The following is a 27763-nucleotide window of genomic DNA, read 5'->3' on the forward strand; positions in this document are numbered from 1 at the left end:
ACAATTTGCAATTTAATTTTAGCTTTGTCGAAATCTTGCATGCAATTATTTTAATATGATATAAACTATATCGCACGCACGCACGTACATACATGTATGAAGTGGCCAATTGTCGGTGTGCGAATCGGGAGAAGGCAAAATCTGACGTGATTTCAAATCGAGAGATCACGCCGGCTCTCCCCGCCGTTCACGTGCTTCCACGTCGCCGATAAATATCTTGGCGCAAAAACTCTCCGGTGAAAAGTTTCCCGGTTCATCATCCGTCCTCGTCCGCCGCATTTTTTCGCACACGGAGATGGAACGGGCAGAAATATCTCCCCGGCACACACGTGGTGTGCCGCGAGGTGAATGACAGTTGCAGACAGTTCGTACACACAAGCATGTTCCAGTGACCCTGCTCGAGCGAGCGATCCGACGCGGCGCGGACAGCGCCGGCTGGCTCTCTCTCTCTCTCTCTCTCTCCCTCTCTTTCTCGCACGTGCTCTCTCGCCAACACGCTGCGCCTGTAGCCGCCTCTCGTCGCCGCTACCCTATCTAGCGGAATAGCCGAAGGAAGCCGCACGCCGTTCAGAGATATTAGGATAAGTTTCATTCATACAAACTTTGGAACAAATCTCGACCTTCGGAAACTACCAGCCGCGCGTTGGCAAAATGCGCGAGCGACTCTCGAGACGGAACAAAATCGTTTCATATGATGAAAAACAGTTGCTACGTCAAATTGCAAATGTGAGAAACATTGCAAGGATTGTAACGGAATTGTAATAACGCTAAACATGACAAATATTATTTTTTAGTTAAATTTGCTACAATCGTTACATGACAGCAAGGCAGATTGTAAGGTTTAATTCTTTTTTCTAAGCGGTATAAAATATCTTAGCGACAAAGTAAATTCCAAATTGTATAAAAATATAATTGGTACTATGAGCATGTCTATTTATATACTTTGCGTTTCGTTGAACTTTGAGATTGTCTCGGATGAAATTGATAGCAAAAAAGTTTCTCGAGAGTAGCTCGCGACCTTTCCTAACCGAACTCGGAAGCCTCAGAGTTCAGGATACACAGAAGCAAGTTGGATTCGTGGGAAGGCACGAAGGGAAGACCAGAAGAAGCAAGTTCGTGGTTGGCTGAACGGAGTGGCACGAGGAGGTAGATGTGAACAAGCACGGCAGGGTCGAGGCGGTGGAGGAGGAGGAGTGGGGAATAGGTCGATACGGTAAACTATTGTCTGGCGGGTGAAGTGCTCATGAGAACCGAGCGGAAGAGACGGCTTCGGCTTCTCGCGCAGTCACCAATTTCGCACGAAATGCGAAGATGTGGCGTCACTCGGAACGGTTAAGAAATCTGCATCTCTGTCCACGTGATTCTCCGCTGTCGCTCTCAATCGATATCCTCCGGTTATATGCAAATTTGAGCTGACTAATGATATTTTATGATCAGCATCGACATATAACTTATCAATAATTAAGATGACTCTGTAAAAAATTACTGTTAAAAATTTAAGCGATAATAGATTTTTTGTTTTAGCTAATGTATTATATATATATTCTGTATATTTTATTATTATATTCTTGCGCTTTTGGATTTCGTATAATTGCATTTTATTGTAAATTTTTGCTCTCAATTTACCTTATCACTTGTATCGATATTATTTTTAATATTCGTCATTGCATTAATTTTATATCACGTAGCCAACTCTAATCAAATCCAACTTTTCTTTGATAACGTAGATAATTGAGAATCATATTTATACCATATTCATAAATTTATAAAAACACAGGATGCACAAGTAATTTTTTTTCAAGTAGATTTTTATGCGAAGTTCCATAAAAAATCAGAGAGGAAATTTCTACATCAAGTATTTATATTATCTTATTAATTGGTTTAATATGTGTTTAACAAAATGCTTTAAGTTCTGATTTAGCAAAATTTACTCGAAATTATGCGTCCTCACCATCGATGCGATATATTTTATTTATGCAAAATACAACCATCGCTCGATAAAATGTTATTGCAATATAAAAAATAATTGCGAAAATAAATGAATAATCACACAACGCGTATACACAGTCGCATAAATGTAAAATATAAATTCACTCACCGAATCGACGCACCAGCATTGTTGCATTTCTCTGTAGAACGTCCTGTAAGCATAATTATCGAAATGTAAAATATCAATTTCAAATCGAGCAGATGATAGAGAGAAAATTAAAACAAATAATATTTTATTTAGATATAATTTATATATATATATATATATATATATATATATATATATAATTTTTATTTTCTATTATTTAATTCACCGAGGAGATGAATGCCAAAGTGCAATTATTATAGCAAGCAACGCGATATATTGAATTACATCGTGAACAAATTAAGCAAACAATTCGTTGCGCGTATATGATAAATGAATTTACTCACCAGCGATGACAATGCATTGCCGTTGCCTTCTCACTCCGATTCTCCATCGTCGTTCTTTCGGACAAACACTTCGTTAACAGCACAGACACTCGATCGCCGATATTCGCGGCACTTCCTTATTAACTTATTTCACTCGTGGCATATTTTAAATAAATAATGCGAAAAATGGTAATCGCTCCTTGATCGCTTTGGCTCGATGCTCGCGATCGCTATGAATTTAATTGACGAGTCACGAGTTCACCAGGTTAATTAACAATAAACGATACAGTATCCGTTTCAACTTCTCGCGATACTCTCGACACATTTGTGGCATCCGCAACGCACTTTTGGCCAGTGAATTACGCTAAAATAACGATCATCGAAACATTCGCGACACGCGTTGGAACGATCGAAAATTACAGATCGAGCAATTCCTCGCAGGACGTAATCTCTCTTCCGCCACTGGGATGTTTATTAATTACTATTATTTTATAGTATGTATGTTGGATAATTTTTCTCATCGCTTGTTTTGATTTTGTCGCTGATCTGAAAATTCCTGGAAATCGTATGTTTAGTAAATAAATCAATCGATCGATTGCACCGATCTCGGTAAATCGACGAGGTAAACAATAAATAACATTTGAGATTAAACGGCACGATACGCGATATTTACGGTTACATCGAAGCTATCGATCGCGATCATGTACCATAATCGACGTACGCATTCCGTCCGTCACTAAATGCAATCGATTCGCGACACTAATTTGCTCATTTGACACGATTTCGGAAAGAGACACGCGAACGACATTCTCGGCGATGCTCCGTCCAATTGCCGCGAGGAGGAGAAAAAGACTGACATGAGATAAGCGCTCAAGGTGACTGACAGTGAGAGCGAGTCAAACAAAAAACGAGCGCTGTGCTTGGGCGCGATTCCGAGAATCGAAATTTCCAGGAAGAAGATAAGAATTTCTAGGACGTGGCGCGAGGGATTCTTTTTATATTTTTAAAAAAATTTCTCTAGGAATCTTTCTGTAAAGAACGGACCGGGAGGTTATGTGTATTTCGCGTGTGCGTGCAATAAATAATAAATGTAGATATCTGAGTTTACTAATGGGAAATCTCGTATGGGAATGTACGCAATAATTACAGCGATAGACTCATTTTGTTTTTTTCTCGATACTCACGATACTCGTTTGCAATCGATCGATTAAATTTGTACTACGAGCCTCCCGATGCCACAAATATAAACCATCATACGCGATTATTTTGAAGACAACAATCTTTTTAACAACAATTATTTTGAAAGCAACAATCTTCACTTTTGATTCCGTTAAAACACAGTGGTCTCAACTTGACGAAATTAAATATAACTCACTCAGTCATACCAACTACTAGCAGATACGTCATGCATCGTTCGAATGCGTTTCTATTAAGCGGCACATTAACATCGCACATGAATATCGCACGAATATAAATGTGACATTATGCACATCGAATATAGAACGCGCGCGAATATCATAGTAATTTTTACCAGTGGTTATTAACTAATGCGTTGCATTATTCGAGTCAATAGCAGATTATTTATTTAATATTAAGATTGTGAAGATTGAAAATCAAAATTTTACTAACTAGGACAAGGAAAATTTAATAAAGGTATTATAGATTGCGGGAATAACGCGTTTGTATATAACATGATATAACCGTGAAAAAGTGGATATTAATTTGCGCAATAGTCAAGATGGTATATTAAACAAGAAAGGGCGGTGATTTTCGGAAGCGAGTCTGGCCACGCTTTATTTACGATTCACAGTGTCGCAAAACAGCTGCTAATCAGTTCGAGATGCGACGAAATAATAATGTTATATCGAACATGCTATTTTTCCACAACAAAAAACAATGAAGACAGGAGCAAATAATACGTGCATTTATCGCGCTTTTCACCTGTCAGATATTTATCGAGCGAAAAGTAAGTTATTATACTTTGAATACGATAAATGTTAAGTTCTATGTTTTGGACAATCGTGAATTGTAGTAATTTTCATTCATTAATCTAAATTTTAATCGTTATTTCTTGCGTACGTAAATTGCAAGCGTATTTCAAATACGAGATTCGGATAAGAAATGCATTTGCCTCTCTATGTCTTTTTTATTAATGGTCTTCTCGTCTTCAATAGGAATGCGCATCTATATAAGTCCATGTTCACGTCATAACAGCCATATTTGATTTTCGCGCGCAAAACTCGGAATCTTGGAATCGGACCAATGGTCTAACGGAACGGAACGGAAATTGAGATATTGAGATAGTGATCTTTCCGCTTTATCGTAGTGTAATCTCGCGCGCGGTTATTTGCGGCATCAAAAACGTTTATAGTGCAAATTTAATGGATCTAATGCTGTAATCGTTGCAGTTGCAATTCTACAATTGTATAATATTACGAAGGTAAGAATGGCGCGTCTCGCTACATCCGATTTTAGATTAAATCAGACTAGATCTCGCCGGCAAATAAACCGCAATATCAGGAATCGATCGATTCAAAATCAAGCGTATTGTGCATATAATTTATATCAAAAAATTATATGTATGAATAAATATGTATTTAAAAAATTCCAAAGAAATTAAATTACTGCAGCGATAAATATCATCGATAAGGTTAGATTAAACGCATAGTATGAGAAAATGCCGAGAAAAAATATTTCGGACGACTGTCATAAATACATAATATATCGCGTTAATCTAGTGTTAAAATATATATAAATTTATATAATTTATATAAATATATATAAATTTAAAAAAATCCGAAAAACAGGTAGTCTTATATTAAACACACGCACACATTTATCGAACGCGTCCCTCGTTATTCCCGCCCATCGTTAATTTCTCCTAAGCGGAATAAAAAATTGACGTGGTATAATTTGATGGACTCGGGACGTTGCGCCCATCGATCGATCGCGCGTGGCAAAGTAAAAAGGCGATTATATAAATAATTTCTCCGCGTCATCCGCGATCTCTCGGCTGCCGCCAAGCCCAACAAGCTCGCGTTGTATCGACGAAGAAACGAAACGAAAGCGCTTCCCGTCTCAACGAGACCCGTTCTCGGCTCAACCGCGATAGAGACCACCCTATCCCGCGGATCCTCGTGGGCGAATGCGGGTCTAAACTGCGATCCCGCAGTGTACATAGGGGTGGTTTGGCATGCGGCGACGCGCGACAATACTACAACGACCGTGTGTTTGTCGATTGTCACCGGGGGGATCGAGAGGTAAACACAATTTTACCTCACCACCTTAATCATCGCTCGTCGTGCGTGCGAGGACAACACACGCATACTCCGACGCTTATCAACTATAACGAGCAAAATCGCGAGGAAATTTAACTTGTGTTTTACAAGCAGGGTGTCGCTTTACCCGCGGTCAATCGTGCTATTGGTACATATGATATATAAATATAATTTATTTGAATTAATTTGAATACTCAGATGAAGTAAATATTATAGCATACACGACTTTCATGTACAGTAATAGTTTTTGCGTATAAATTTATCATTATTAAATAGTACATGTATAAATATCGAAATGAAAATTTATAATCATTTGCTTGTAATTGTAATTGTTGTTTTCTTTTTATTATTTAGAGAGCACGAGTGAGACCGAGTTGCCGTAGATAAAACTTCTTCCTGCTACAACATGAGTGATAAAGGAAGGACAAAGATAACTAAAAGCTCTTTCTCTCTCAATCCAAAGCCATCAACTCGTCGAACGGAATACAACAATAGATGCAAGTGTGTAGATGCAGGAACGACGCTCTTTCGTCGAGATATAAAGATAACCGAACTCTGAGGGGGTGAGTCCTTATTTCATAACGTTCATAAAATGGAGAAGACTTGAAATAATGTTATTTTTTACATAACTTTTTGCTGCCGATTAAAATTAAAATTATAAATAAATTATGTAGGAAAGATAAAAGGAAATATCATTATGATAAAATATGACTTATGTCTTTAAAAACTAGCTACCAAAAATAATTTATGTATTCGCTATTTTCTAATTTTATATTCGTCAACGAACGTGCAAACTAAAACTACAAAACGTACCGATGTGTAAAACAAAGGTTCGCTTGCCTCGGAGTGGCAAAAAAGAAAAAAACACGAGAAAGAAGAAATGGTAGATAAAACGGAATAGGAATGATTTTGCGAAGGTAAAACGTTTGGTGTCCGTCAGTTTGCAAGACTGGTTAAACAGGTTATCAGTTTATAGCTGCCGTAAAGAGATTTTAAATTTCGCGGCATATGTGTCCGTGCATTCCACGCCACGATACTCGTGTCGTTCTTTTCCTTCGTTTTTCGGTCGTTTTGTTAAGTTCAGAACGCTAACCGCCGATATCGCATCGACGGTTGAGCTAATGGAAGCGGTTTCTCTATTTAGGGCGAGCTGCGCGGTCCCACATAAAGCGCGTATTCTCTCTCATAATTATGAAGCGGTCACGCAGGCATCTTAATTTCTAATTGAATTCTTGCCGATTCCCTCTACCTTGTACAATATTGAAACATCAATGTTTTATCTTTATATACACCTAGCAATTAGCTTCTTTAGATCCGATGTGATACTAACACGCAAATGTAAATTATTTTATTTTTCAATACACGATACTAACAAGTCTGGAAACTACATGAATGAGAATGAGATTTATAGATTCTTATAAAATTATTAAATTATAGGAAAAGATATACCTACCGTGTAGAAAATAGTAAATACTTCAAAATTTTTGAGATAAAAATCTACAAGTGTATTTTTTAGTACTTTGGAAAAATCCTGTAAAGAAAATGTACAATCGCAAACGCACGACTTATCACTGTCTCGCTTGGTATTTGTGTTTATACAATAAAAAAAGTCCGTTTGTAGTAGATATTTTATTTCCAACTTAGGAACTGAAATGCCCATATAATAAAAAATATTTATATCGTAATAATAATAATAATTATTATTAAAGTGGGAAAACGCGCGAGAGTTATGCTAAATTCGTTCCAAGTATACAAATTGAAAAGAAAACTCGCAGAAACGAAAACAAATAGACTTTTCTTTGAATCATTCTCCAAGATTCTTTCACGATTCATTCACTCATTCATGTTTATTCCGTACATTCGCACATGCGCTGCAAAAGGACTCGAGATTTACAGAATAATCGCGGCAACAGAATATAAACAAAGAAATTATATAAAATCTTCCACATGGAATTTTGCACATTATTATTATTATTATTATTAATATTATTATTATTATTATTATTCATTTTTCTTCGATTCGCGTCTACCTTCTTAGTTTCTCTAACTGTTAAAGGGCTCGTCAAAAGCATATACAAATGACCGTCGCCATTGTTCGTAATCGCTATCTAATCAGTTTTTTATGGCACGTATTCTCGTACAAGCCCTTTTCCTCGTAGATATTTGACAATATCCGCTTTGCTAAATCCTTTTCGCCAGCGTTTGCTTCCTCGTCGCTGTACGAACCCCGCGATATTACCGCCGAGTATCGCAACCATAACGAACTTGTATATGTATATTCGACTTTTCTCTTTTTTTTACACATACACTAGAACCCGTGGAGTCCTTTTAGCTTCTCTTTTTTGTATACGATTATCAGACTTGGACGTGAAGATCTATTACATCTTAAGATCGTAGTTCTTTCGGGCAATCGCGCCAGAGATCCACTGGTACCCAACAACGCCCGTTAAAATTTTCGAAAAAACTTACTTAATAGAATTTTTCGTCGCATAGCACCATTTCGAAAAGTGACGCGACGCGACGATCTAGAGTCGCGACGCGCCCGGATCGCCGGAAGTCAGCCGCGGTCTTACAAAAATAACAACAGTGGTAGCCGTTTTCTATCATCTTGGGCCCGATTCTTGCGCTCTGCAACCGATAATTCAGTATGTTTTTCGACTCGTTGAATACCACTGGAAGGCTGTTGTTAATCAGCCGCGGTCTCGCCGGAACGCCTACTTTCTTATCACGAAAGAACCATCCGAAAAACGTGAACAACTCATACTCTTGAAAGACATCGATATAGAAATCTGATTTTCTTTTTCGTCAGAGAACGATCCGGAATGGACCTTTCTTCCTCTTGTACATCTTAGAGTTACGAATGTTTTAACATTATATTCTCATATTTATTTCTTTTGATCAGAATATCCTAAAACGAACATATTCTATCAATATGTCTACATTTAACATGGATATACCGTTGGTAATTTTTGTTTAAAATCTGTTTTCAAGATATTATAGTGGCCCGCGATGTCCGATCACACGTTCGGCAGCGACCGCGTAACAATCAGTCCATTGCTTTAGTTTTCTTTAATTTCTATCTTCCCTAAAGTAGGAAATGAAATGAAATGAAATGAAATGAAATGAAATGAATGAAATGAACTGAAGAAAAAAAAACACTTCCACGCGTTAGAAAATAAAAGATCTTCACATGTTTCCTTCGAGTGAAAAAAAGAGATTATATCGAAAATATTTTGTAAAATACCATTTTCGTTCCTTTTTCGTAAAGAAACAGCGATACGACAATCGTTGGCCACGCGAATAAGACAGCCTGTACATTTACTAAACTTAACCTTCTTACGTAATATTGAAAGATAATGCAGAATTTATCTAGCTTAATGATTTACGTAATTATATACACTATATATACATGTCGCTGCTATAACATTGCATGCGTGCGCTTATATCATTAAAAGTGACTATAGATCGGTGTATGCGATTGTGTATGTTGCGTGTATGTTTGTACGAGTGCTTTTTTTATTAGAATGAAAATTGTCTAACTTATACATTATACATAGGGTTTTCACGAGCGTTACTATATAAGAGATTTACCATTACACAGTAAATTATATACGTTCCGATGATCCGCCGGTCACAAATATTCGCCTTTTATTATAATTTTCTACTTCTTCTTTGTTTCGAATCTTTATCACATAGTACATTCAAAATAAATCATAATGCACCTTTAGAAGGAAAACCGAAAATAAAAATAAGCTGGAAATAACAATACATATGTGTACTTGTATGTACGCTTGAAGAAAAAGAAAATTTTTAGGAAGAGCTAATAAAAAATATTTGGAAGCTCCAACATAACACTGAAAATATAAACTTGTAAATCAGAATATTTTTTTTCAATATAATATTGAAACTGAAAAACACGCGTATACAATTTACATAAAATAAACATATAAAAATAACAATCTTCCATGGTAATACTCCATCGAATGTCTTCTTGAATCTTTTTTGTCGCAGTTTTATCACAGGGCATATCTTTTATATCGATAATCCTTCAAAATTTCGAGCGATAAAATGAGCAAATGAAATAAAATTTTAGCGCATTATTGCGATATACATAATCTACTACAGAAATACTTGTAATTAATTACGTAATTAATCCGTCGATATATTATATTATCTTTGCGCGAAATTTTGAAGGACTTGCAATTTTTGTTCTATCATGAACGAACACTGTGAATAATTACAGTTTGTTAATCGAATGAAAAAAACAACATAACTGAACGTAGATAATCTCAATGTGCTAACATCACTTTTATCCATACAATCGCGCTTCGTACGCGGTATATATACGTTTCTCGACAGCGAAACAAATCCGACGGATCCACGTTTCTCTATAGTAATCGAAGCATCCCTCGCTATACCGGAAACCCTACATGTTGAGATCCCATTGTCTATTTAGACGTTGGGGCGGCCGGTTGTTGATACGGCGGCTGCCCCGTTATCCCCGTCAGTCTTGGTTGCGAGGAAACTAGTAATTCCTTGTAATATGCGCTAAATTCCGGCGGTAGAAACGACGTTGCGGCAGCAGCGGCCGTGGGCGGAATCGGTGGCGGAAACAAGCCGTTGTAGAACGCTGAGTAATACATAGGGTCCAGAATCGGTAGGAATTTACCAGGCGTGTTTGACAGTTGTGGCAATGGGAATGCGGCAGAGTTGTTTTGCGATACCGCCGGCACAAAACCCGACGGTATGCTGGGTAAACTGTGCCGTCGACCGGCTTCGCTTTGCCTAGATTCTTGTTGCTGCTGTTGTTGCGCCGCCAACGACGACTTCTCGCTCTCGCTAATTCTACGATGCTGATGATCCCTGCCGGCCTCGGCGGCCGCTTTCCTTCTGTCGATGCTCATTTGTTGTTGTTGTTGTTGTTGTTGCATCGTCGTTGCTTGCATTCTGGGAAACGAATTTCCACTGTGATTTAGATGATTCAAGTTGGGTACGTTAGGTATGACGGGATGACTCGGTTTTCTTGGCGTATACGGTGATATCGGTTCGTTTCTCGCCGCATACTTTCCGTTTACTTGATGCTGCTGTTGCCTTCTCTGCGCGCTACCGATCGTTCCTATTGCGTTACTTTTATTAGGTGGACTCGGTATTTGGACGTGAGACGGTGTACTTGGATGATGATTGTTTTTCTGCTTGGGATTTACGAGAGTAATCTCGAGGTTGTTCGAAGCGATGGTTCGACTGTCGATTACGTTCTGATAGGGAGGGAAGGATACTCGCTTCGAACAATCAGCGGAAGATCTATCTAACGTTGGTTTGTCCTTAGCCCCGGATAAATTTCGCATTTCCAGATTTAACGGATTAGGCCTCGGCACTACAGGTACTCTGACTATTTCTAGACTGGGCCTGGGAAACGTGGGTTTCTCGTTGGACTTTTGCGTAAGATCGAGAACACCTCCTTGTCCGATGTCGTTGCTCATTTGCGAATATTGCGAGCGTTGCTGCGACTGTTGATGCGGATGCACCGAGCGATGTTTCGGAGAGATAAGAATATCCTTGGGATTTCCGTAAACCGTTTTCTCGTTATGCATGAATATCGATCTCGACTGCGTTACTTTAGGCGGCATAAGCCTGCCGTTCGGAATTGGTAATATGCGATTATTTGGCTGCTGCGGAATCGTTGCCGAAATCGGTGGCGCAACGTTCGCGTTTGCATACAGTTGCAACAGCGCATTGTTCGAATTACCGAGATTTATCACCCGACTGTTCGTTACATTATTGTTGTTCATCGTGCTATTATTATTATTATTGTGATGAACCGGTTGTTGCTTGCCCACTGGAACTCGCGATTGGTGATTCTGATGCTCCTGCGGCAGCATGTGTCCTATGTCGGGCGTCACGGTGACGGATATTAATTTAGGAATGGAGTTGGGCGTGGCTGGCATCGGATACGGTGAGATCGACGGTTGTTTCTCCTCGGTGGACCTCATAGCCGACGGCAGCGGCGGCGGTGGCGGCGTCTGTTGCGGTGATGTGGCGACGCTGCTCTGGATCACGCTCGGCCGGGCATCCAGATCAACAGCGGTGACTTCGAGACCGCCCTCGCGAAGAATCTCGAGCTTGCGTTTCTTAAAGCTAGGAATGATTATCTTATCCCGACTCGTATCGCTCTCGTTTTCGAGGTCGATCACCTCGGGCGATCTGCAGACCGGCGGTACAATCGTCTTCTCCGTGAATTTCTCGCCGCCGAACAACGGTATATTCTCTTTCCCCTGCGCCAATAGAGTCGTTTGCTTGGGATCCAGTTTAATCTCCTTCATATCTTTCTCCGGTGGTGGTGTCAAAGTGACGACCGTCGACGCATTCGTCGCTACGCTGGTCACGGGCAAGCCCGGTGGCGAACACGATGGTGGAACTTGTTGGGATATCAAAGGACTGTTGAGCTGTCTCTCCAAGACGCTCTGACTATTACTGGTACCATTCGTCGGCGTTGTGGAGGGTGTGCTGCTCGGGGTCGAAATAGACGTATTGGAGGATGGCGGTGGACTTGGCAGTTGGCTAGCTTGCTGGCTGGAAGGTGTCGCGCTATTGGCGATTATTGTGTTCAGGGACTTTAGACGTTCCGGTTTCACTCGTACGCTACGCAACGAAGACGTCTTGCCGGATTCTGTTTTGGGTTTCTCATTCGAGAGGAGAGTCTGAAAGTAAACAGGAGATAATATAATTTGTGCCAAATATAAGATACGTAGGAAATGTGACACAGATATATTTGTGCATTGGTTAAATTAAAACGCCATTTACCGTTGCTGCTATTATTGGCTGCAAGGGTGATATTGTGGTCACGGAAATTGCTTCTACGGGCGGTGTTTCCAATGGATACGAATCACTAGGTTCTTCCTTGATATCTGAATCCTCGAACACGCTCATACTCTTGGTACGTCGTCCGTGATTCAGTCTTACTTTTGTCTCTTCGCCTCGTTGATACCTTTCGTAAGGCAATAACAACCTGCAAAAAAACTCTTGTTATTGCGCATACACGAGCTAAACATTGAAAATTGCTACGATGTGGGAAATAAACAGATATTAATCGTAGAAATATTAATGCTCGAGTAGAAATATAACAATCTAAATATTTATTAAAACATTTTACCTTTCGTAGTGTCTTCGTGTAATGGTCGCCGCGCTCGTGGAACCCGTATTGCCGCCAATGTCGTCGTAGATAGTTTTCCAAAGACGGCCAGCACTGACGGAATCGTAACCACCGAGCATTTGCACCTTCGTGTAGAACAGGAACAGATCGACTAGGGATAAAAAAGCACCTTTAAAATCGTCGTTAAAATTGTAAACACGGGGCGATTGTAATTTCGATTTTGCAAGAAGGAAACCCTGCTGTATGTTAGCTTTCTGCAGTTTGACGATCGAATCGCGCGAAATGAAATTCGAAACATTGAAAAAATCGATCCGGTCTTCCGGTGGCAAGACCGGTCATCGGATACCGAGGAAAAATAACAAGATACTGACTCTGCCTGTAGCCCAGCAGTGGCATCTTTCCGACCGGCGTACCCCGAGAGTTCATAAAACTCTGCACGTCGGTGATAAACTTCTTTTCCTCCGCGGTGATCTTCCTCTCGCTCCGCCGTACCGCGGAAGAGGGAGGCCTCCCGACCGTGGGTATAACTAGGCTAGTGCTAGTGTTCGCCGGTGTGCTCCTCGACGTTGATGCCACCGAGGCTTCGCTCTCGTTCGAAGACTCGCCCGGCGAAGCGCTACGCTTTTTACGTTTTCGTCGTGGTCTGCCTTTTAATTTTGGTGCTGAAAAAACACAGATAAACATGTTGAATCATCGTCCAGATTCTATCTCTCTCTCTCTCCCCCGCTCGGAGATTTGCGTATCTAAAACCGCATTCTTTTATACATGTTGGTTTTTTTAAGATTCGGTAGAAAAAAAGACTAGTTAATCAGCAATTTTAAATGCTGCGTAAATATTCCGTATTACGGACGATTAATAATTTCGATAAAAATAACAAATTACATTACGTCACTCAATGATGAAAAATAATTTTTAAATTAGCATATATTTATGTACATGTAATATTTTATTTAATATATACACGTTGGTTTTTTTTAAGACTCGATAGAAAAAAAGACCAGTTAATCAGCAATTTTAAATGCTGCGTAAATATTTCGTATTACAGATAATTAATAATTGTTTCGATAAAAATGGCAAATTACATTACGTCACTCAATGATAAAAAATAATTTTTAAATATATTTATGTACATATACTTATGTACATGTAATATTTATGTGCATATATTTATGTACACGTAATATTTTGTTTATATTAGAGATAGTAATGTTTTTAAATTTAAGCCGACGTATTTCACACGAAATATAACTGTTTCAAGGTAATAATCGTAAACGCCCAATAGTAAAGCATATTAAGAACACGTGAATGTTTGGATTGAATATTTCATAGTAGTGTATGGTTACAAGGTCGAGAAGTATTTATCTATTTCGATGCGAAACAATGTTATTGATAAACAGATAGAACGTCGAAATGCCTCGAAAGTTCGTAACACTATTTATAATACGCGATCGATCATACGAAACTTTATTAATATAACTATTTAATAATGTTCTTTACAACATATTATGAACAACTATGTTATAAAATCATAAGCATAAAGTGCAATTTCCATTGATTCGTGCGTATTGATCATTATTTATAAAGAATATTTGTAAAATTACAATCGTTTTGATTTATTTCGTGATACCCGATATATATTATTTATATAGAATAAAGCAAAATTACGTTAAAGTTACGTTAAAGGTAGTGTATATTGACAACATTTTAATTAAGTTCAATAATTCTAGAATATCATATTAATAATCATACTAACATTGAATCGATAATAACAATAATGTATTCGACTTTTTTCAAAAGTAAAGAAAAATATATAAGACGACCATTCTTGATAAATGCTTTAAAATAGTTTGTTGAAATAACTTGTATATTTTATGTGTATACTTAACACAACTCAAAACTGCTACTTTAATTTTATATTTAATTTGATATCGTATAAAAATAGATCTTAATCGTATGTTTACGTTAACAACATGTATATTATATGCGTGTTTAACAAAATCGATATGAGAACACGAGATTCATTTAATAATTTTCTTACAAAATATATTTTATTAATTGTTTCTTACCAGGTATGTTTAGATAAACTACTCGATTATTCCGAATTTTCATTACAATGGCCATTGTTTTAATTGTAAAGTTCCAATTACTCGCGATGATATACTTATCGAGAATCGGATGACAATCGTAATAATTTACGAATAATAGCAACAGTTTAAATAATGTATGGACAACAAAATATAGACTTGAAAATACGACGAGCGACACAGATAAAACAAACGACGAGGTAATTTTGTCGTCGAGCTGTTAGGATAATGTACACTGCCAAGAACCGATATACGTAACGTAACCTCTTATCTCTTGACTATAATAATTAGTTTATTTTTGAAATTTTCCATGAGTTGAATCAATATAACACAAATCAATTAGATCGCGCGATTTTCCTTCGCGTTATCTTCGTCAGACTGTATATAATTTACACTTCTCATATACACACACACAAAACACAATATTGATTACACTATGCTCGTCGAATCACGATGAACGATACCGTGGCAAGAATAACATCCCGTCGAATTAGATCGATAAAAAAGAGAAAAAAAATACTCGGCGATCACGAACAAACAAAATTGCAAAAGGCACATTCTTCGCCGGCGTTTTCGATACGAACGTAGAGTACGTACACTACGCGACAATTTCTTTCGATCAACCGATTCGAACGCAAGCGCACGTGAATCGTCACAAGCGCAGGGACATGCGTATCGTGCGTCGCGCACTCGCCTCGCTTGTCTCGTTTGTCTCGCTTATGCGCGATCGATGCGTGAAAACAACGAATGTGAGCGTCGACGACGGATTCACTGACAATGGGATCTAGCTTAACCATTCGATACCGTTCGTGACGCTTGGGCCTTATCTGCTATTACATCCTGCGGGATTGTTCCCGGCATCGCGCGCGCGGCCCAATGAAACGAGTTTACCGCAAAGTCAGTTTTTTTTTCAGCGCCGGCACGGACTAGTTCCCGGACTAGGTCCTTCAATACCTCGTCTATCGTTAAGGTCGCGGTGTGTTTGCAATCGGCATCTCTTTGTGTGAATGTATCTGTGTGTACGTATTAGCTATTGTGTTTCTTCCAAAAAAATTGAGAGAGAGAAACGAATGGAAAATAACATTACTCGCTTTTCGATCGTTTTTCTATATTTCCAGATTTCTATATTTCTTCTTGATAATTTAATATTTCAGAGGAGAGATAAATTTATATGTAACGAGTTTTTCGCATGCACAACTCTGACAGATATTAAAGAAAAAGAGCTTTATGTTTCATTATATTATATTAAACAAAAATATTAATTATATATATAATTTGACGATACTTATTAAAATATATAAAAGATCTATTTTTTTATATTCATATTGATTTATTATATTAGTTTGTGTGTGTGTGTGTATGAAAAGTTGGAGAGATTTGAAATATTTAATCAAATTGATGGATTGAATTTTCTTCGCTTTATAATTTCGTTCTCCGTATTAGTGCATTTAATTCGTAATAATACTTTACTATCTTTTTCCCTTCTTTCATACGTCAGTTATCGATTTTTTACAACAAAAAATGATGTTATACAAAAAAACCTTTCCAAATAAAGAGACTTTCACTCCAAATTACAGTATAACCGATGAAGAAACACAACTCTCTCTCATGAAAAAAAAAGTATACAAAGTAAAATCTTTATTAACCGCGCAAAGTTTTCAAGAAAATTTATCTTTACAATATAAATAAAACAATGATTAATAGTTATTTCTATTAATTAGTTATTTCTAATAATTTTGAAAGAAAGAAGAGTAAGAGATTATGAAATCTTAATGCCAAAAGGATATCAGTATTTTCATGATTATTTCATGTTGTCATTTCGAAAGATAAATAAAAGTAAATAAGCTTTGATAAGTAAATAAAAGTAAACAAGCTTTGATATTAAAAGTATAAAAGTAAATAAGCTTAATAATAATAATACAACAGATAACGCTATGTACATCAATATAAACGTATATAACATGTACAGATTGTAAGTAAACTTTAAGATCACGTATGTGTATATATATTACAACATTTTATAAGTTAAATGCGCATACACAAGTTTCTCAAAATATCCAGTTATAACACGAATAAATATTTTATTTTACACAAGTACTTTAATTTTCAAAAATTATACACGAGCAATAAAAAAATTATCGTACATATTTTACTATCTTGAAAAGAATTATTCTCCAATCGTATGACAATATTTTTCCGAGACGTTTTGTATCATCCACAATTGTATAAAAATAGAGATATGACAAAATCGAAGCAAATTCTCTTATTGATATTTTCCTTGCGAATCGAATCGTGAATTGAATTCAAATTAAATGATCGATAATCGTACATACCTAAATGATTACACAGTAGCTCGTGAGTTTCGAGATCAGGATAGTCGAAGGTGTCTCGGCAGAAGAGTACCTTGGTGCCGGGGGTCGCGGTGAAGCCTCCTAACGCGGCTGCGATAGACGAACACAGCCAGGAAGGCTCGGCGCCCTCGAGTCGACGTAGGAGTGCTCGGTAACGGCAATACCTAGGATACGAGAGCACCACCACCTTCGTCTGGAAACAATCCAATCTCCTCGAAGAGTTCAGGTTGCTCTCGTACTCCTTCTGCTGCTTATCGACATCCGAGAAGTCGATTCCTGGATCCGTTAGCACCTGCGGCTGCGGCATTTCGTATCGCAGCGGGCTGGTTTCCGGAGACGACGTCGGGGTCGTCGGATAAGACACCTCTCGACCCCATGACCATTCCAACGAGGGCGAAAGCCACGTGACGAGATCGTGTACACGAACAACCACCTTTTCCGATATCGTCAGCACCTCATCCTGGGAATACAAAAAATAATCAAAATTAGCGATATTAATCGGAGAAAAATTAATTTAATTTATTATTGATAATCTATGTATCTGCTATCGATATTGTCTCATCGTCTATGAAAAATATGCATCGAAACACCGGATAGATTTTTATATTTAATGACAACTAACAAATATATGAGAACATTCCAAAGCTATCGTATTTTTATTTTATAACAATTTAATATAGCTTGTCGCGAAAATTTTTATCCCGAGATATATAATTGCTACCAAGAATCGATAGAATGTTGCAAAAAATGTGACAACTAATATCTGCGATTGCGTAATTAATAGAATTTTTGTTCAATGGGAGAAAAAAGGTCTTCTTTTTCTACGTATTTTATCGTCCGATAACCGCGCAAATAAATCAAGATCGAGAGATCGCGCGAGCGAGAATTCGGACAAATTCGCGATTTCAGCAGGAATTTTCTCGACAGGACACCTACGCTTACCTATCCTATTCGCAATGTGGCTTTTGTCGCGTTTACCGACTTTCAATCGAGAGGTAGCGACTCTACGTGAGAATGCCAGGAACTTTCGCGCGAGCTTTCACGGAGAGATATATAGAACCGTGTCAGGACGAGAGAGCGTAACAGTCTCTCCTTTCCTCCAACTATATGAAATGTATGTATACGTATATATACACATAATCCACGTGACACATAACCCGTGGTTTATGCTGCACCCTCGAGTGCATCGTTATCTACTCCGCCTCCACGATAATTTAATTGTTCGCCTGCGCTTTCAGAGCGATGTCATTTTCGCCAAGTTTGACTTACTACTTGCCCCGTATGCATCTGCTTTTCGCATTAAACGCATAAATTATTATCACTCATTTGAGCAGAGTTCAAACACTTACGCAACTTGAACGATATTATATCGCATGTAAATGACTCGATGTGGTCTGCGTTATGCGTATATAAATTCGCTTATCTATAATTTTTTATTTTTCTCTCTGATACAAAGTAATAATTCTATGAAAAATTATCTCTATTCATTTTTATCCATTTATTTTTAACATCGGGGATACATGTGCGAGAGAAAGAGAGAAAAAATAAAATAATAATAATTATTCGAATAACTATATATTTCAAAAACACAAAACAATAACGGCAAAGAACCAAGTGGAAATGTGCGAAAGAATTTTTTATCAAATTTTAAATTGTATTAAAAATATACAGTTATACACGACTCTTCGCATATTACAAATTTTCAATTTAATATGCAAAATATTATTGTGACAAACGTTTCGACCTCATCCATTGAAGTGAACAAATTATTTTTTCTTTTTTATTGTATTGATTTTCTTGTCCTTTGTACCACTCTGGACATTATTTGTGTTGCTTTGACTATTTTTTTTTAAATGTACTTTATACTGCTTTATACTGTTTTTTCTTGACTTAATTTGCTCTTATTTTGTAAATTTTCAATTTAACTTGTCGACATTGAAAAGGGTCTGGATGAAGTCGAAACGTTTATCACAATAATATTTTGTATGTCGAATTTGTATTATGCGAAGAGTTGTATATATAACTGTATATTTTTAATACAATTTATAATTTGATAAAAAATTCTTTCACACACTTCCACCTATAGGGCTCTTTGCCTTTATTGTTTCGTGTTATTGATTTATATCATATGAGCCTCTCATTGCATTCTCTAATTAATTATATATTTATTTTTATCGATACTTTCATCTATTTAATAGATAATAATTGTATAAATGTATACTTTAATTTGTCGAAGCTTTTAATTTTAACAGGAACAAAAATAATTTTTCCCGCGTTTCTCCGAGCATGGCTTCTTTTTCTCTATGGCCACTGACTCTGTGTATAATCCGATAAATTTTCCGCACGAGTGAAAACCCGCGCGCCGTAAGAAAGACACACTCTTTCGGTAATTGTGCAACGCGCCGAACGAAGCGTGATTTACCTCGTACACGCCCAGGGCGATTTTATACGGTAGCTAGCGGAAGATAATTTATTGGCGTTGCAATATCTATCGAGCCAAAGTTGGGAAACGGCTTTATTTATACGTGACATAATGTTCTATTTGGCTTGGGAGCCACTGTTGCCCGGGTTATACTTTCATCTTTTAGCTCTCTGGTGTGTGTATTCGTCCGTGTTGTATTTTCCCCAACCCCGCGGATTCACCCACCCCTTCCCCTTTCCACTACCACTATGCTTCCTCCCTCTCTTACCCCGAGAGTTCTTCCAATAGTAGTTTCCCTTCTACTATACCTTTCTACCGGTCGGCTTCTATCGTCTCTCTCCATCGTCGTCCTCCCTTTCGTTCTCTCCCCCTCAACCCCTTTCTTGCTCCCCTTGTCTTTGTTTCATGCCGCCCTTCCCTTACCATCCCTCTCCTGTCTCCGCGCACCCTCGCCCTCGTCCCACCACGCGTTTCATTCCGTCGTCCCCACTTATTCGCTCGCTCTGCTTCTCCCCGACGTGTGTTTCTCATCTCTTTCCCTCTCGGCTACCGAACCGCTAGCGATGGGCCCGATCCAATTCCCGAGCTGTAATTTTCAATCGATTCACAAGCGGCTCTCTCGTCGAAAGCCATCGACGGACGTTAGAATAATCGCTGTCCGATCTAATAATTGAATCACGCTCGCATCGCATTTCATCACTTCCCGTTAATTCCTCGTGCAACATTAAACACTCTTCAAAGTTGTCAAGGCGTAATTTTCATTTAAGAAATAGACGAAAAACGATCTGAATTTTATTTTTCTATTCTAATAATATGTATTATTAGATAATAATATTAAATTTCGAATTCTCGAAAAATGTCAATCATAATTACTCGCTTGAAATAATTTCATTGATTCAATTTATTGTGCAAAATATAAAATATAATAGAGAGATTTGCATTTTCTTTTATATATATTAATATAATAGATTGCAATTACGAAAATACATTTTACAAATATTTTAACGTAAACTAATTATTTAATTGCTCTAGAATAACATTGTTATTCTAGAATCGCACTAAAAGTAATTTTAAACAAGCGAATCGATAATAAAATTACGCTTTAAGGTGCAATGAAACGTTAAAATAATTCACAGTAAGCTCTAGTTAAAAAAAAACATGTTTTAAATAGAAAATAAACGTCAAAAAACGTTTTTTTATTAAAAAAATTTTTTCTCTCTTTTCATTATTTTTTAAAGTATAATATTATTTTTTTTTGTATATTTTTGTTAAAATAAAAAACTAAAACTTTATATTTTTAATCTATCTTTTTTTTAAAATAATTTTATTGAATTAATGAGATAAATTACATTAAACATGGATTTGGATAATTTTCAATTTAGATGTAATAAAAATTTTTATTATATATTTAATTGGAAATAAAAAAAATAAATTAAAAAATATAATTCTAGTTTTTTTAAATTATATTAAAATAGTGACAAAATAAATTTTTAAATATTACAAAATTATACCTTTTTTTTAATAAAAACAATTCATTCAAGTTTATTTTTTATTTAATTCAGAGAATTTACATAATTAAAAATAGTAATTATATAATTATATAACCAATTGGAATGTGATTTATTTGAAATAATGATTAATTTAAATTAATTCTATCATCTAAAAAATCAAAAATAATGAAATATCAATTTGCAATAATCAAAATATAAAGATGTTAAATATCTGGAAAAGAAACAAAAATTTGAAAACAAAGCTTGTTACAAAAAACATCATATTTTATGAAAAAAAATTGTGCTCTATTTACGTCTTTTTTTCTATTTACATCTCTAGCTTTAGCTGTGAAGCAATTTTGAATTACCAGAGATTAATCTCATGGAAAAGAGGGTTGCGATCTTCGAGTCCGCAATTGATCTTCCGTATCAAATCGAAAAAAATCTCAGTACCGTTTAAATCATGCTTGATTCCATCACTATGTTATCCTGCACATCGATTCGTTCTATCTCTTTTTCATGTCTGGGTGAATTTCGATGCTAAAAACAAACCTTTCAGGCAAAGGCACGCGAAAAACTACGATTGAAGATATCGCGTAAGACGAATAAACATGATGGAAAATAAGCTTTCTTAAGAAATTCGTTAAAATTCTTCACATTTAAAACATATATTTTGAGAGAATTTTCTAAAATATGTAAAATTATATGTAAAAGTAATAGACATTTCTAAAAGTAACATTAGTCCTATATTATTCTGCTTCTTTTTTTATTCTCACAGATTGAAACTTTTATTACATTTCTCCTGCTTTTGAATATTCCTCATTGGATAGAAAATTTTTCGTTTGGAGGAGGAGAAGTAACCTCGGTTACATCATTATTCCGACCGACGCGAGGCGAATTTTCTCCACTTTTAGTCGATTTATTACGGACGATTTCCCGAGAGTGCCCGCGAAAGATTTCGGATTTCACGACACGACTAATCGATTTGCCGAGCACGATTTCGCCGATCGATTGTTTTTGTTCGCGTTCGCGACGCCGGCGATCGTGATTTTTTGTCAAACCTGATGTAATTCAATCTTGAAGTTTGCAAAGTCGCGGATTTAACATTGTCGACGATAAGACAGCGCGTGCGAAATAAATATATCGATTTGAAGTTGAAGTACTTTGCGAAAAGTTGGACTTATTGTACGAAACTTGTTCGTCGAAAATGTGACGCATTTTGTGCCATCGTATATACTCTATTGTATTATAAAATCTCCATAACTCTGGCGACAACTAAACGAAATCGCTTTTTAACTTTTAATAATGTACAAAATGTGAGAGTTTAGTATAAGATGTCATTGGATCATTATAGCAATGACGCTTTAGCAATAAAATTGATGAGTCATTTCTATAAAATTGTTTTCATAGAAAAGTGTTTTTCATTCTTTTTAAATTAGTATAAAAATTATAATTTATATTCATTCTATGATATGCAAAAATGCGGCATGATGCAGCACATATGCATAAGACATATACAGGGTGAGTTTTAATACTTGTGTCAATCTTTTTATCATGCGGGAGATTACCGACTGCATAATAAATTGATCGGTACATAAATGTCAATTATTTGGATCGATCGTATCTCAGGTCCGAATATATAATGTGAAATTAAAGCAAATTAAAGCCAATTAAAGCAAATTAATAGCTGAAATTATGTAGTATGGATCTATTATTATTATTATTATCAAAGCTACATATTTATTATTATTATTATTACTATTATACATATTATATTTGGGCCTTCGATATGGTCGATTCAAATAATTGATATTTATGTACTGATCAATTTATTATGTAGTCGATAATCTCCTGCATGATAAAAAGATTGACACAAGCATTAAAATTCACCCTGTATACAGAATCTAATATTATATTAAAATGTGTAAACATACTACCAATATTAATAACTCGTATTACATATCAAAACATATTTTTACAAGCATTTACATACAAAAATATACTTATATTATTGAAGCATATTAAACGGCAAGTCATATTAATACATTATTATATTCGATTCGCATTTATTTTTGTCTCTATCAATCTTTTAAGTATTGTGTTTGTCATTATTGAATTATTTATTATATTTTTTGCTGTTTGAAATAAAAGCAAAAAATCATATAAAGTTCAATCAAAATTTTATTTCACTATCGCGAATCTGTCGTGAATAATTAATCTCTGTAGTTATCTGTTCCTTTAAACATTATAAGAAACAAAATAATATCTAAACTCTAATATATATATAAAATTTCTATATGAGAGAATTATGATTTATATATATATATATATATATATATATATATATATATAAATACAATATATATGTAAATCATAATTCTCTCCTACAGAAATTTTTCCTCTCCTTATATCGAGAGATTGTTAAATCAAATAAAATTTAATAAATTATGATTTACATATATATATATATATATATATATATATATATATATATATATGTGTGTAATATATGTAAATCATAATTCTCTTCTATAGAAATTTTTTCTCTCCTTATATCGAGAGATTGTTACAATCAAATAAAGTTTAATAAATGGGATCGTACGAGCTTTCACATTTCCGATTCGCGTCTTCCGCCTTTCGCACGGGAAACGGTAGCCGCGTATAGAAGCGTAGCGTAGAAGTGTCATTATGATTGTCCTCACGTGGCTGCATCCGTGCGGCCGAATGCAACGACGTGCCACGCTGCGCCGACTAGAGTTCAACTGTATAGCGATAGACACATCGAGTGCGTCGTGACATCGCAGTTGCGCGTTGAATCAAAGTGGAAATGTATTCTGACGTTGCTATGGCGATTCAATCGCGTCCTAAACACACCGATAACCTATCAATCCGCAAACTTGCTGTACGTAAATACATATGTAAAGAGTATAAGCACCTGTTTTCATTGTAGAGAAATCGAACGCGGCAGTTATATTGCGAAGAATAATTTTTCAAGAGAGAAAATTTCTCTCAATATTTAATATAAAATTATTAGAGCATATTTGAAAATTAATAACTTGTTTTGATATTTTTATTTAAAATTTTTAATGCAATTTGTAAAAAGCTTTTGCAGTTTTAATTAGTTGAAATTAGCTCTTTGAAATGTAACGAAATATGCTTTTAGGAATAGAGAAATATGAAATTGGATGTTAATATAAAAATATATATAAAAACTTGGTAGAGAGAGAGAGAGAAATAAGTGCTTAAAAATTCAATATACTAACTATATTAAAGTACCAACTGCATCATTACAAAACACTAGAAAATCAATAACATATTACAAGCAACAATGTTTCGTATTACTAAACGTAGTAAAGAGGGGAGAATGAAGTTGAAGGCTTAGGCTAAGATTAGATAACGCTAATTATCAATACGAGGAGCGCAGATAGGAGCGATCGGAAGGAAGTTATGCAAACTGCATAATTAAATTTCAAAAAAAATTTAATAAAAATAGAAAAAAAGTATAGATTTGAAACTTTCATGTAAATTTAAATTGTAAGCAGTTACAAGAGTTGTAATAGAAATCTATAATCAATATATAGAAAAACTGAAAAAAGAATTTTATTTTTATATTACGTTGTACGTGCTATACATTTTATTATATCTATTAACGTTCGGTATTTTTATAGTATAATCTCACACATAGTGATATTCATTTTTCTCTCTTTAGGTTTAATAATGTATCGTAACAAGTATTTTAAAATAACGAAGTCACGCAACCTTCTCTCTAGTCTGTAAATGACCTTTTGCATTATACGCAGCTATTGGATCTAATTTTACAAACATATGTTATAACGTATAAACAGAGGAGAAGTATTATATATATTTTATTATATATTTTTATTATATTTTTACCATAGTCACTAGAATCTTTATCTGCGTAATATATGTCGTTTTTTTACCTAAATATTTTAAACAGCCTTTTTAAATTAAAAATTAAATTAAATTAATAATTAATAATTAATAATTAATTGAAATTAAAATCAATTTTAAAGTGTCTTTTAAATAGAGAAAGAAAGAGAGAGAGAGAGAGAGAGAGAAAGAGAGAGATATGCATATATCGGAAGAGCTCAAGTTTCAACTGGCGATAAAAATGTTTTTGTGTCATGACGCGCCTGTTACTCTTATCGTATTCCGAGTTACCTACAGCTAGAGTCGTGTAGACGCAAGACATAATTACAAAATAATAATCTCAAATTAAAATTCGTGACGATCACTCGGCCGTTGATAATGAATACATTCTCGCAAAGCGCTATCGAATTAAATAATGGCCTTCGTTTTTTATTGCCGTTTGAATTGTATTCTGTATTTGTTACGAAGCGCATAAATTTTATCATACAAACGAGTAATTGTAAAATAACGAAAAAAAAACAAACGAAGAATCAGAGTCCAGTATAAATCCGCGATACTGCAGTTGACATATTCGCCGAGCGTACATAACACATTCATACGCAGAACGGGGGATATGTAGCATCTCGACGCAGTGGTGGTCAATTTCTTGACAAATATTGTAGAAAATCAAAAGTAATTATATAAATAACGAGAAATTTCGATGTAAAATGAAAAGAAGCATCAATTTTAATATTTAAAAAAACTTGCATCAAAAAAAGAACATACGCAATACATTGGTAATTAAAAGCAGATTGATGAAATAGTGAAATTATAAAATATATATAATAAAATAATAATAATATGTATAATAAAATTTTCAACCGTATTGCGAGAGAATAGCAATGATAATATTATATATATATATATATTCAACCAAATAAATATCTCTCTCGTGTAACAAGAGACAAATATACTCTTGCGCCGTGTACTTTTTCATAACATGCAAGTTTCGAATATCAAAAGTTTGCATCTATTTATCCACATTGTATATTTGTTCTTTTAAAAGCTAACCATACAAAGTAAAATATAAATATTTTTTACGATACAATCATAACAATGCCAATGTGAATTCAATGCATCGCTCAGAGGCGAACAAACACAATTAGAGATAATAATAAATCGTTATCGGGACCGAAAGGTTTTTTGTAAAACTGAAAAAAATAAACACATTGACAGCAAGAGAAAGAGAGAATCGATAGAAATAATCTGAATCAACAGCAAGTAATGTGAATCAGCGTTATTGAGAGCCGCTGGGAAGCATAAATCACTGTTAGATTAAACCCTGGAGCACGCAGTAGTAGATGGGCCAATGGTATGCTTTCAGGAAATATAGGGTGACCCAAAAGTTCCGATCCATATTTCATCGACCCGCGTGTAGTCACTGCTCGCAGATGTCAAGCCCAAAGTGAATATCTATTACTTTATTAACATGCGACAGAATTTTATTTCTCATTTCAAAGTAACATAATTTTAATTGTTTTTCATATGTCCATATTCAAAGAAATATATTTTTACAAATATCAATAATTATAAATATTAATCAATAATTATAAATATTAATTAGCTACATAATTTTATGATTAATTATGCATTAGACACACTTACGATTAATTATTCGATAGAGTTACATTCGACTTGTATTTTTATTAAACACAATAAATAAACATTTTCAATTATATTAATTATTACATTTTTTTATTGTATTAAGATATGAAGATATAAGATAAAATTATGTTTATTACAAAACTGCGAGCTATTCGAAAGATAATTCTCGAAAATATAGTTCATAAATCAACGTAAAAATTCTAGACTAACAATCTCGATTGTTCTTTAGCTTGCGCCAATACTAATTGTAATTTCTCTCGTGTTCGAAACGTGTACTAGAGACAGCAAAATTACTGCTAAACGAGACAATTAAACCAGGCCAGCAATTGGAGTGCGTATAACGGAGACTTGTCATTTCGTCGTAACAAAAGTCGAATCTTAATTCTAAAGCGATAAACGAATTTTTGTACGATTCGACTATTCTGAATAAAAACAGAACCATCTTGGTATATCGCGTACGAACTCGAGCTAAAAGGAATTTGATTATGCTCGATGGTTTACACACGGTGCTTCTGGATCGATGCAGCCTCGTGGCTCCCTCCTCTATTTCTCTCTCTCTTACTCTCTCACTCATTCACTCGCTCACTCTATCGCTCTGTCCCTTCCGTTCCTCTCTTTCGCACCATTTGGCCTTTCGCCTTTTTCGTCCCGCTGCATATTATATATAGCTCCAAGTATTGCCGTGTAGTATGCAAATATTGCATACGGGCGTGCACACAAAAATATTTGACCATATATTTTTTATTTTAATCTAAATTTATATGACGCCATTTTCCCAACATATATAGATAATACGATAACCCTGGTAATCCAATAAATGTTAAACGGCAAACACCGGTTTGTCAGCGATACAGCGCGCCAAGAAGGCGGCGTTAAAAAAAATCGTTCTTTCGTTGGGACGCGCATTTCAACACGCTATACGTGTATACGCAACCCCTATCTCTATGTTGCGTAATACAGAGGATTAACGAAGTAACTGGATATGTATTTCATTAAACCGTAGGAGAAACGCTGGACGATTAAACATAATTGATTGCAGTCCTTCGCCGTGTC

At 35.5% G+C, this 27763-nt stretch overlaps 2 protein-coding genes across 4 annotated transcripts in view; both read right to left on the reverse strand.

Moving 5' to 3' along the window:
* Window positions 1–3228, reverse strand: part of LOC105259182 (LIM domain-binding protein 2) — a 142026-nt gene extending 138798 nt beyond the window's left edge. Inside the window, exons 1-2 of the mRNA XM_025408595.1 lie at window positions 2422–3228; window positions 2099–2141 (exon numbers count right to left, since the gene is read on the reverse strand). Coding sequence (XP_025264380.1) covers window positions 2099–2117 — 19 coding nt within the window. The 5' untranslated portion in view covers window positions 2118–2141; window positions 2422–3228. The remainder of the gene's footprint in view (window positions 1–2098; window positions 2142–2421) is intronic.
* A 6356-nt stretch (window positions 3229–9584) lies between these two features.
* The window catches only part of LOC105259184 (rho GTPase-activating protein gacJ), a 125589-nt gene continuing 107410 nt past the window's right edge, over window positions 9585–27763 (reverse strand). The window contains exons 3-7 of one of the 3 annotated variants that reach the window (XM_011270953.3): window positions 17246–17723; window positions 13242–13490; window positions 12829–12979; window positions 12480–12684; window positions 9585–12376 (exon numbers count right to left, since the gene is read on the reverse strand). In XM_011270953.3, coding sequence (XP_011269255.1) covers window positions 10127–12376; window positions 12480–12684; window positions 12829–12979; window positions 13242–13490; window positions 17246–17723 — 3333 coding nt within the window. In that variant the 3' untranslated portion in view covers window positions 9585–10126. Of the gene's footprint in view, window positions 12377–12479; window positions 12685–12828; window positions 12980–13199; window positions 13491–14894; window positions 15665–17245; window positions 17724–27763 lie in introns of those variants that run through there. The other 2 variants (XM_011270952.3, XM_011270954.3) reach the window with 2 other exon arrangements.

The sequence above is a fragment of the Camponotus floridanus genome, unplaced genomic scaffold, assembly GCF_003227725.1.
Source record: "Camponotus floridanus strain SB8 unplaced genomic scaffold, Cflo_v7.5 scaffold1, whole genome shotgun sequence".
Taxonomy (NCBI): domain Eukaryota; kingdom Metazoa; phylum Arthropoda; class Insecta; order Hymenoptera; family Formicidae; genus Camponotus; species Camponotus floridanus.